The sequence below is a fragment of the Oncorhynchus tshawytscha genome, linkage group LG25, assembly GCF_018296145.1.
Source record: "Oncorhynchus tshawytscha isolate Ot180627B linkage group LG25, Otsh_v2.0, whole genome shotgun sequence".
Classification (NCBI taxonomy): Eukaryota; Metazoa; Chordata; class Actinopteri; order Salmoniformes; family Salmonidae; genus Oncorhynchus; species Oncorhynchus tshawytscha.
Window position 1 is genome coordinate 24,886,089 of NC_056453.1, and position 12,720 is coordinate 24,898,808.

Sequence of the window (12,720 nt, forward strand, 5' to 3'; positions counted from 1 at the left end):
TGTTCAGCTGTGTTCTTGTTAGTGACCCTGCTCGTTATACAGTAGAATATCAGTCTAGCAGGAGCAGGGCTCTTTAGCCATCCTACTTATAGAATGGTCGTTCTTGAAATGCAGTTACTTTTGAGCATGGTATTTTGGAAAAAATGTACTTACATTTTCTGGATTTTTAATTTCTATCTGTTTGGTTTCATTTTCTGATTCTAAATCAACTAATATACTGTAGCAGCATAATGACTTGAAATATATATTTTTACCATAATGATGACATTGTACCAGCAGTAGGAGAAAAGGAACACGAATGACGGTATCACCAATTACAAGGTCATTCATTCTTTACAAAATGTTTGCTAATCTGATTATTTCTCTGCATTTAAATTGAGTAACGCCAATGACACTTTGTATTTTGACACACCAAATTATCGATGGAATCTTCAAATTTATGGCATATTACAAAGGTGTGATTAGCTATTTGTTTTCTTTAATATAGGCCCCTCCCCTGATAACAGTTTGCCACTGGAGGGAATAATCAAGGTACTTGTTTATCTTTGCAATGATTGATTTTCAAGACGGTAACACAAATGACATAAAACATATTATATTTATATAAAATAAAAAAATACAGATTTGAATAGCCTTATTTGTTTTTGTTGATCTATACAATGTATTAAATACTGTTGTTTACTTTCTAGCATTCAAAATCATAGATAGATATCTCTAAATCCCCAAAACATGTCACTTGAACTCTACTCATCACTACTGGGACAAGCCAATTTGCTTAAACAATGCAGTACTTTAAACAATGCATCGTTTTGCAGTATTAAGGATTTGCATTATATTTGGTCACTGTTATAAACAGTTCAATATAAACAAAAACATGTATGATGTGTAACTATTTGTCATTTTAACGTGTTTTACGTGGTTGCAAAGGTGAGGGATGCAAATGCCACCGCAATTCAAGAACCACCCAGAACCCTAATGGCTGATAAACAGGACTTTTCACATAGATGGCATCTAAACTCAGCGTACGTGTGAGGGGAGAGTGGGGGGGTGAAGGGGTTCATGGTGTGTGTGCGTGTGTGTCTGTATGTGTCTGTGATTAGAGGAGGAGGGACGTATCGGCAGGCGAACCGCAGCACCCTCGTGCTATAACTGCGTCAGGGTCTGCTGGTACATAGGGGCGTGCATACACCCCAAGAAGCCAAACCAAGCACCTCTCCACTCCGAATTGAACATAAGTAAAGCACACCATCCGTGACACACAGCCGAGCCACTTATTTACAACCCACCATTAATCACAACAACCTCTTTCCACTGCTGCTGGTTGCCAAGTGCAACTCGTTAAGTCTCCCAGACTTCCAGTTGATTCCAATACCACGGCCTTGTTCATTCAGGACGGTTCAGTACTGAGCATTGCACCTAGAAATGTTGTCTCTGGTATGCATGTGAAGATAAACTAAAGGGGCCAAACTCAGATTCGTCCATCGGGCTACCAGATGGTTAAGTGCAATTCACCACTACAGAGAACGTGTTTCCCAGAGGCCACGAGTTTAACACCACTCCAGCCGACGCTTGACATGGCGCGTGGTGTGCAGTTATTGAGGACAGACGATTTTTATGCACTATGCGCGGGCCCGTTCTGTGAGCTTGTGTGGCCTACCACTTCGTGGCTGAGCCGTTGTTGCTCCTATAAGTTTCCACTTCTCAATAACAGCACTTACTGTTGACCGGGGAAGCTGTAGCAGGACAGAAATGTGACTTCTTGGAAAGGTGGCATCCTACGACGGTGCCACGTTGAAAGTCACTGAGCTCTTCAGTAAGACTATTCTACTGCCTATGTTTGTCTATGGAGATTGCATGGCCGTGTGCTCAATTTTATACTGTACAACTGACAGCAACGGGTGTACATGAAATAGCCGAATCCTCTAATTTACGGGTGTCCACATACTTTTGCATAAATAGTGAATGTGCTTGTATTTAACTTTACTTGTGCATGCACTTCATTTGTTAATATCTATCCAACATTTCCTTTCTGTTGCACTGATTGTGTAGTAGGATATGTGTGTACTGTATGATCCTCAGAGTGTTGGTGGTGGTTTGTATTCCTCCAGGGGCGAGGTGCATTCACATTAGTATGCTGTCTCTTGGAGGAGAGAGAGAGAGAAACGGAGGGAGAGGGAGGGTGAGGGGGTAGGTGGCAATGTGTCGAAACATTCAATCCAGCTCCAAATTGGTGAACAGGTGCTGATAATAAGCAAACATTGATTGTAAACAAAGGTGGGGCTATAATTGGTAGACTGCAGGGAGAGGAGCTCTAGGTCTCAGTCCACTGGTCAGCACAGCACAGCACAGGGTGGGAGGGGCAGGAGCAGGGGAGGAGCTAGTACAAACAACAGGAATACAAGAGGGAAACTAGGATCTTATTCAGTTCTATTCCTGGAGGACATTTGTTCCTGGGGAAGAAAGTGTGTGTGTGTGTGTGTGTGTGTGTGTGTGTGTGTGTGTGTGTGTGTGTGTGTGTGTGTGTGTGTGTGTGTGTGTGTGTGTGTGTGTGTGTGTGTGTGTGTGTGTGTGTGTGTGTGTTATGCAAGACTGTGTGTCCAAGAGAAATAAGTCAAATAGGATCTCAATAATGCAGGTTGTGCTGGGCTGGAGCAAAACCCTGCACAAAGATAGCCTACAGAGGGTTTTTTCTGTGTGGTGTTATTGGCAGTGTAGTGACCGAACATGTCTCTCTGTGTTCCTCAGAGCCATTACCCTGGACAACACTCTGGTCATCCTGTCCACCGTTGCCCCTGATGCTGGACGCTACTATGTACAGGCGGTCAACGACAAGAACGGGGAAAACAAGACCAGCCAACCCATCACCCTGTCTGTTGACAGTGAGTAGCAGTGAAGCCATATGGAGAGATATGCACACATGAATGAAGGCTTGCACATACACACATGGACCACACGCACATACATATAGACACACTTAGACACACACACACACAAGGATGCATGCCCACACACACATACATACACACACACACACTGCAGCAGGCAGATAGAGTTGATTATACTGTATAAGACAAGCGAAGGAAGCAGCTGCTCTCTGGTGAAGAGTTGATTATATGACACCCACACACACACACACTTCCAGACACAGACACTATGGCCAGCAGCAGCATAGCAGATTCCACATTGAGAGAGAATCAAGCGCAGGCTGGTGCAGTTCAAGGTATTAGACTTGATTATAGAGGAAGCAGACATGGCCTATGGCACAGTGCAGGGGGACAGTTGATTAGAACATAACTCAGACCCAGACAGTAGATCTCAGAGGAGTAGCGGGACCAGAACAGACAGACAGACAGAATAAACAGAACAGAGCAAAACAGAACAGAGCAGACATGCAGACAGAACAGAGCAGACAGAGCAGACAGAACAGAACAGAGCAGAGCAGACAGAACAGAGCAGACAGAGAAGACAGAACAGACAGAGCAGACAGAACAGAGCAGACCGAACAGAGCAGGTAGAACAGAGCAGACAGAGAAGACAGATCATAGCAGACAGAACAGAGCAGACATAACCGAGCAGACAGAACAGAGCAGACATAACCGAGCAGACAGAACAGAGCAGACCGAACAGAGCAGACAGAAGAGAGTAGACAGAGCAGAGCAGACAGAACAGAGCAGACAGAAGAGAGTAGACAGGACAGAGCAAACAGAACAGAGCAGACAGAGCAGACAGAACAGAGCAGACAGACCAGACAGAACAGAGCAGACAGAACAGACAGAACATAGCAGTCAGAACAGAGCAGACAGAACAGAGCAGACAGAACAGAGCAGACAGAACAGACAGAACAGAGCAGACAGAAGAGAGTAGACAGGACAGAGCAAACAGAACAGAGCAGACAGAGCAGATTGAGCAGAGCAGACCGGACAGAGCAGACAGAACAGAGCAGACAGAACAGAGCAGACAGAACAGAGAAGACAGAACTGAACAGACAGAGCAGACAGAACAGAGAAGACAGACCAGACAGAACAGAGCAGACAGAACAGACAGAACAGAGAAGACAGAGAAGACAGAACAGAGCAGACAGAACAGACAGAACATAGCAGTCAGAACAGAGCAGACAGAACAGAGCAGACAGATAAGACAGAACAGAGCAGACAGAGAAGGCAGAGCAGACAGAACAGAGGAGGCAGAACAGAGCAGACAGAGAAGACAGAACAGAGCAGACAGAACAGAACAGAGTAAATATAATAGAGCAGACAGAAAATAGCAGACATGCAGACAGACGAGAGCAGACAGACCAGAACAGAGCAGATATAACAGAGCAGACAGATCAGAAGAGAGCAGATATAATAGAGCAGACAGGCAAACAGAGCAGACAGACCAGAGCAGACATGATAAAACAGAGCAGACAGAACAGAACAGAGCAGACATAATAGAGCAGGCATGCAGACAGAACAGAGCAGACAGACCAGAGCAGATAGACCAGAGCAGACAGTATAGAACAGAGCAGACAGAACATAACAGAACAGAGAAGACAGAATAGAGCAGACAGAACAGAACGGAGCAGACAGAAAAGAGCAGACAGGCAGAAAGAAATAACAGAATAGACAGAACAGAACAGAGCATACAGACCAGAGCAGAGCAGACAGTATAGAATAGAGCAGACAGAACAGAACAGAGCAGACAGAACAGAACAGAGCAGACAGAAAAGAGCAGACAGGCAGGCAGGCAGGCAGAACAGAACAGAACAGAGCAAACAGTATAGAACAGAGCAGACAGAACAGAACAGAGCAGACAGAACAGAGCAGATAGAACAGAACAGACAGAACAGAGCAGACATAATAGAGCAGACAGAACGGAGCAGACAGAACAGAAAATAGCAGACAGAACAGAGCAGACCGAATAGAGCAGACAGAAAAGAGCAGACAGGCAGACAGAGAAGAGCAGACGGAACAGAACAGACAAAATAGAACAGAGCAGACAGAATAGAGCAAACAGAACAGAGCAGGCAGACAGACAGACATTATAGCAGAGGGAGAAATGTGGGGGGTGCCAGAGAGAGAGACACACACTGCCCCTGTGAAGGACACACAGCCCTTGCCAGATTTTGTGTGTGTGTGTGTTTGTGTGTGTGTGTGTGTGTGTGTGCTTTCTCTTGGTCCCTGCAGGGATGTCCCTCACACAGCATTATTCCCCTGGGGTCCACCAACACTCAACTGATCCTAGATTGGTGTCGGAAGGACGGAGAGAGGGAGGTGTACAGGGGAAGATTATTCTGTCAGTAAAACACACACATAGACAGACACACTTAGAGCTGTTGCGGTGACCATATTACCGCCACACTAGCAGTCATGCGCCATGACTGCAGTACAATTCCACGTGACCGCTGAGTCCCATGCAGTCTGGACATGCTTTGGCAGTACGCAACTCGCTAACGATCATCAGGTCCTAATGGCCTGGTACTCAGGGCTCTATTGTCCCCTCTAACCACTCTGATATCAATGCAAATGGCATTAAAAATCACATCAAACACTTATCATCAAAACAGTATCATGCTCTTAAAACACCTCACTGTGATGATCAATATGAAGAAAGAAGTTCAACGGCAGGTTGAAACTGAGTGGAAAACATGGTTACTGTAGATGTTTTAAAGCCTAACACAACGAAATGGACAGCTCTTTCTAAGGTGAAGATTAGTTCAAACCCCCATAGGCATATGAGCCCAAGCCCGGAAAAAAACCTGAATTAAAAGTATGGTTGTGCCGTTATACAATACCCAGCCTATATTGCGCATTGCGCATAGTAGAAAAAATATAAAACAAATGTGATTTAAGATGTCTTTGGTACATGATTGGTCTAGCCTGTAGTAATGGCCTTTGAGTGTGGACTGTATTATTACGCCTACTGGATGGACTGGTTACCTTAAGCTCCAAAATGTTCTCTGGGAGAGAACGTAGAGCCCCAGGCAATGCAGTTGGTTCATTGATTGTGCAGGGCCATTTTGAATAGCACAGTATTCAGTATTTTTTTTACAAATATTTTCATAATTCATTGGGTGACACATTACCTTTAGCTATACAGAATATCTCACCACCGTGCGTTTCCATCTCCTCCTCTCTGTTCTTTATTTCTCTCCGAACACACAAGACAGGGTGTCAACAAATCAAATCAATGTGTATTTGTCACGTGCGCCGAATACAACAGGTGTAGAAGACCTTACAGTGAAATGCTTACTTACAGGCTCTAACCAAAAGTGCAAAAAAGGTGTTAGGTGAACAATAGGTAGGGAAAGAAATAAAACAACAGTAAAAAGACAGGCTATATACAGTAGCGTGGCTATACAAGTAGCGAGGCTACATACAGACACCGGTTAGTCAGGCTTATTGAGGTAGTATGTACATGTAGATATGGTTAAAGTGACTATACATATATGATAAACAGAGAGGAGCGTAAAAGAGGGGTTAAAAGAGGGGTTAAAAGAGGGGTTAAAAGAGGGGTTGGCGGGTGGTGGGTGGCGGGACACAATGCAGATAGCCCGGTTTAATGAAATACTGTATGTTTCATTGCGAGAACTTGTTACTATAGATGTTCTTGAACCACTTTCACAGAGTGAAATTAGTGTTGTTATATTTATTCCTCAGCTGCTCATATTAAGCACATGCCCCACTATAAAACCCAAGTAGCCAACCCATCATTATTGTTTAACAGACTCGGAAAGAAAGTGCTCGGCTTCCATTCAGACAGATGAATGGAAGCGTGAATGTATTTTCAAATCAAATCAAATCAAATCAAATCAAATCACATTTTATTTGTCACATACACATGGTTAGCAGATGTTAATGCGAGTGTAGCGAAATGCTTGTGCTTCTAGTTCCGACAATGCAGTAATAACGAGCAAGTAATCTAACTAACAATTCCAAAAAAAACTACTGTCATACACAGTGTAAGGGGATAAAGAATATGTACATAAGGATATATGAATGAGTGATGGTACAGAGCAGCATAGGCAAGATACAGTAGATGATATCGAGTACAGTATATACATATGAGATAAGTATGTAAACCAAGTGGCATAGTTAAAGTGGCTAGTGATACATGTATTACATAAGGATGCAGTCGATGATGTAGAGTACAGTATCAACGTATGCATGAGATGAACAATGTAGGGTAAGTAACATTATATAAGGTAGCATTGTTTAAAGTGGCTAGTGATATATTTACAACATTTCCCATCAATTCCCATGATTAAAGTGGCTGGAGTAGAGTCAGTGTCATTGACAGTGTGTTGGCAGTAGCAGCCACTCCAGTTTGCAGAGAGTTAAATAAAGTTCGTTCAGAGCCATCGATGTGTCTGCTTGGGGGGGGATATATACGGCTGTGATTATAATCGAAGAGAATTCTCTTGGTAGATAATGCGGTCTACATTTGATTGTGAGGAATTCTAAATCAGGTGAACAGAAGGATTTTCCCGCCCTGCCTCTGTTCCTGCCCATTTGATAATGGGCCATTCTAAATCGAAACAAATTGTACATATTAGTAAAGACAAGATTCAAATGAGAATAGTCTGATGGGTGAAAATATGATCTCTTGGTGAGAGAACAGCTGTGCAGCCTGAGGCAAGGAACAGAGAGCAAGCGTCTTCTTTTTTTTTAACCTCGTTCTCAAATCATCAACATCCTATAGTCGCTCCATGCAGCCCATATGTTTGGATTTCTAATGCGTTCTAAGGTTTGCATCCTTCACAACTAAAGTTGCCAAATAACTCTAAATCTAGCATATAGGACCTGTTTCAAATGATCACTTTTATGCTCAACATAGACACTTCATATGCGCAGTTGCGCAGTTATTCAGCTAAGTTCAATTATATTTGTCTTACTATAAAATCATATCATATAAAATAATGGCATGGGGCTTATAAGCATATCTTGTCAGCTAAACAAACAAGCCTACGGTCTATGGCATGGCGCATAGCCAGATAACATACAGTAGGACAACTCATAGAATTTTCTTCTGAAACACATTTTTTTCATGTCATAATGTTTATTTAGACGTGAATAAAATAAATAATGGATTTATTGTGATGGTGTATATATAATTGATTTATTGTATTTTTTTAAATGTTAAAGTTGCTAAGGCATCAGTGGCTTCTATGTGTGGAGGCCTGGAGATACTAAACCTGTTTATGTTAATTAACGGTTAATTACCGTGAGACTGGCAGTCTTTTGCATGACAATAACCCTCTGACAAAATTTCATGACCGCCACGGCCATGTCACCCACTCAAACTTTAATTGTTTCTGAGGTGTGTATGCAGCCATGGTAGGATAGATGGATCACAATGTGTTTCTCCTGGACTCTAGACTAAGCTTTCCTACTGCCATGGGCTTTCCTTCATGGAATCCTCACACAAACCCACACACAAGCTCTCTCTCTGTCTCTCTCTCTCTGTCTCTCTCTCTCTCTCTGTCTCTCTGTCTCTGTCTCTCTCTCTGTGTCTGTCTGTCTTGCTGTCTCTCTCTACCTCTCTAAGGTTTAGCCTTTCACAGTTTTGGCTTTGGTGTAGCAATATTTTCCAATTTTTCCAGATCCGTAGCAAATGTTATTACCAGTGGCCACTGTACTGTCCTGTTCTATTCTCCTCAGTGCTATGTCAGAACAGAGATGTATGCTCCGGTCCGTTCCAATATCTCACATGGCCGCACACATGTACACTTATCCACTCTGCCCACTGGAAATTAAATGTACTGTTCAGCATGGCTCCGGCCTGAAAATGAGCTTTGGCTATTTAATAAGCCAGAGCAGACCATCCGCAGCGACATTTAATATGAACTGCATACCTTTTAGATTGCATCATATCTATTGTATAGAGTACGCTGTCATACACACAGAAAACACACACTGATCACTGTTTGAGCCCGTTGTGTTATTTCTTTCATTCTCTCTCTCAATTCAATTCAATTTAAGGGCTTTATGGGCATGGGAAACATATGTTAACATTGCCAAAGCAAGTGAAGTAGATAATAAACAAAAGTGAAATAAACAATAAAAAATTAACAATAAACTTTACACTTACAAAAGTTCCAAAAGAATAAAGACATTTCAATGTCATATTATGTCTATATACAGTGTTGTAACGATGTGCAAATAGAAAATAAATAAACATAAATATAGGTAGTATTTACAATGGTGTTTGTTCTTCACTGGTCAAATCAAAATCAAATGTTATTTGTCACATACACATGGTTAGCAGATGTTAATGCGAGTGTAGCGAAATGCTTGTGCTTCTAGTTCCGACAATGCAGTAATAACCAACAAGTAATCTAGCTAACAATTCCAAAACTACTACCTTATACACACAAGTGTAAGGGGATAAAGAATATGTACATAAAGATATATGAATGAGTGATGGTACAGAGCGGCATAGGCAAGATGCAGTAGATGGTATCGAGTACAGTATATACATATGAGATGAGTATGTAAACAAAGTGGCATAGTTAAAGTGGCTAGTGATACATGTATTACATAAAGATGCTGTAGATGATATAGAGTACAGTATATACATATACATATGAGATGAATAATGTAGGGTATGTAAACATTATATTAGGTAGCATTGTTTAAAGTGGCTAGTGATAAATTTTACATCATTTCCCATCAATTCCCATTATTAAAGTGGCTGGAGTTGAGTCAGTGTGTTGGCAGCAGCCACTCAATGTTAGTGGTGGCTGTTTAACAGTCTGATGGCCTTGAGATAGAAGCTGTTTTTCAGTCTCTCGGTCCCAGCTTTGATGCACCTGTACTGACCTCGCCTTCTGGATGATAGCGGGGTGAACAGGCAGTGGCTCGGGTGGTTGTTGTCCTTGATGATCTTTATGGCCTTCCTGTGACATCGGGTGGTGTAGGTGTCCTGGAGGGCACGTAGTTTGCCCCCGGTGATGCGTTGTGCAGACCTCACTACCCTCTGGAGAGCCTTACGGTTGTGGGCGGAGCAGTTGCCGTACCAGGCGGTGATACAGCCCGACAGGATGCTCTCGATTGTGCATCTGTAGAAGTTTGTGAGTGCTTTTGGTGACAAGCCAAATTTCTTCAGCCTCCTGAGGTTGAAGAGGCGCTGCTGTTCCTTCTTCACAATGCTGTCTGTGTGGGTGGACCAATTCAGTTTGTCTGTGATGTGTACGCCGAGGAACTTAAAACTTACTACCCTCTCCACTACTGTTCCATCAATGTGGATAGGGGGGTGTTCCCTCTGCTGTTTCCTGAAGTCCACAATCATCTCCTTAGTTTTGTTGACGTTGAGTGTGAGGGTATTTTCCTGACACCACACTCCGAGGGCCCTCACCTCCTCCCTGTAGGCCGTCTCGTCGTTGTTGGTAATCAAGCCTACCACTGTTGTGTCGTTCGCAAACTTGATGATTGAGTTGGAGGCGTGCGTGGCCACGCAGTCGTGGGTGAACAGGGAGTACAGGAGAGGGCTCAGAACACACCCTTGTGGGGCCCCAGTGTTGAGGATCAGCGAGGTGGAAATGTTGTTGCCTACCCTCACCACCTGCCCTTTTCTTGTGGCAACAGGTCACAAATCTTGCTGCTGTGATGGCACACTGTGGTATTTCACCCCATAGATATGGGAGTTTATCACAATTGGATTTGTTTTCGAATTCTTTGTTGGGCTCTGTGGGTAATCTGAGGGAAATATGTGTCTCTAATATGGTCATACATTTGGCAGGAGGTTAGGAAGTGCAGCTCAGTTTCCACCTCATTTTGTGGGCAGTGTGCACATAGCCTATCTTCTCTTGAGAAGGTCCTGGCAACTGGACCTTTTTTGGAACACCATTATGTTTGTCTTACTGAGATTTACTGTCAGGGCCCAGGTCTGACAGAATCTGTGCAGAAGATCAAGGTGCTGCTGTAGGCCTTCCTTGGTTGGGGACAGAAGCACCAGATCATCAGCAAACAGTAGACATTTGACTTCAGATTCTAGTAGGTTGAGGCCAGGAGCTGCAGACCGTTCTAGTGCCCTCGCCAATTCGTTGATATATATGTTGAAGAGGGTGGGGCTTAAGCTGCACCCCTGTCTCACCCCATGGCCCTGTGGAAAGAAATGTGTGTGTTTTTTGCCAATTTTAACGACACACTTGTTGTTTGTGTACATGGATTTTATATTGTCATATATTTTTCTCCCAACACCACTTTCCATCAATTTGTATAAAGCAGGTCCTCATGCCAAATTGAGTCGAAAGCTTTTTTGAAATCAACAAAGCATGAAAATCCTTTTCCTTTGTTTTGGTTTGTGTGTTTGTCACTTAGGGTGTGCAGGGTGAATACGTGGTCTGTCGTACAGTAATTTGGTAAAAACAATTTGACATTTGCTCAGTACATTGTTTTCGCTGAGGAAATGTGTCTCTCTCCCTCTCTCGTTCTCTCTATTTCACACTTACTGTCTATCCCTCTTTCTCTCTCTCCCTCTCTCGCTCTCTCAATTCAATTCAATTTAATTTGCTTTATTGGCATGAGGTAACAATGTACATGTTGCCAAAGTTACTTTGGAGATGTACAATATTTACATAATGAATAATAATAATCAGTATTGTCAATGGGACAACAGTAACAACAATAACCAAGGGTAAAAATAACCATACATTGAACAATAACAATAAGCATAGAGGACATGTGCAGATTGGTTGGTCTGTCAGACACTGTCCTTCACCTAATGGCAGGCAGCAATCTAGTGCACTGCCAACCCACAGCTCTCTGGGTCCTCCCCCAACAGGACGGGTAGTCTATCCTCATCAGAGAGGTCTTTGAAACCTTGAATAAGGGTTTCACATTTGGGGAAATGACCCTCATACCTTTCCTCTACAGGGTGCCAGGTTTTCCTGTGTCTACCCTTCTCAATGGCAAGGCTTTGCTCACTGAGTCTGTACTTTGTTACGGTTTTGATCAGTAACCATGGTCAAAAAGTTTGCCACGGTGTACTGTCGATTTAGGGCCAGATGCACTGCATTCTGCTTTGTGCTTGTGTTTCCCAATAAGTAATGTAGTTTTGTTTTGACTGTGTTGTAATTTGGTTTGATCTGATTGATTGGATGTTCTGGTCCTGAGGCTTCAGTGTGTTAGTAGAACAGGTTTGTGAACTCAGCCCCAGGACCAGCTCAATGAGGGGACTCTTTTCTTTGCTTAACTCTCATATTGCAGGGCTGGGTAATGATATGAGAGGGGGTCACTGTATTTTAGATGTTTCCAAAACTTAATTGCTATTTTTTGAGTTTTTATTATTAGTGGATATTGGCCTAAGTAATTGTAGTGTGTGCAGTACTCTATATATTTATCTTTCTCTCCCTCTCTCTCTCTCTCTCTCTCTCTCCAGATGTGGGTGGTCCTGCAGACCCTATCGCCCCCACCATAATCATCCCCCCCAGGAACACCAGTGTAGTGTCAGGCACGTCTGAAGTCACCATGGAGTGTGTCGCCAACGCCAGGTAAATCCATGCTTCCCCACTCTCTAGTCTCAAATCTGTCATTATCTGTTGTCTTCCAGACAGACTGATTGGTTTTGATGGATCATTTTTTGAGAAGCCAAAAGTATAATGAGTGATTAATGAGTCAACTACTAATCTGTCTGTGTTTGTTCTGTAAATATTCTGTAAATATATTTGTGTCTTTTCAAAATCATGACTCTCTCTGTCTCTGTCTCTCTCTCTGTCTCTCTCTCTCTGTCTCTCTCTCT

At 42.9% G+C, this 12,720-nt stretch overlaps 1 protein-coding gene across 8 annotated transcripts in view; it reads left to right on the forward strand.

Annotated features, from left to right (window-relative positions):
* The window catches only part of sdk2b (sidekick cell adhesion molecule 2b), a 474,295-nt gene that overhangs the window by 386,119 nt on the left and 75,456 nt on the right, over positions 1-12,720 (forward strand). For all 8 annotated transcript variants that reach the window (XM_042306157.1, XM_042306161.1, XM_042306158.1 and 5 more), the window contains exons 5-6: positions 2,746-2,879; positions 12,361-12,472. In XM_042306157.1, the coding sequence (XP_042162091.1) occupies positions 2,746-2,879; positions 12,361-12,472 (246 nt within the window). The remainder of the gene's footprint in view (positions 1-2,745; positions 2,880-12,360; positions 12,473-12,720) is intronic.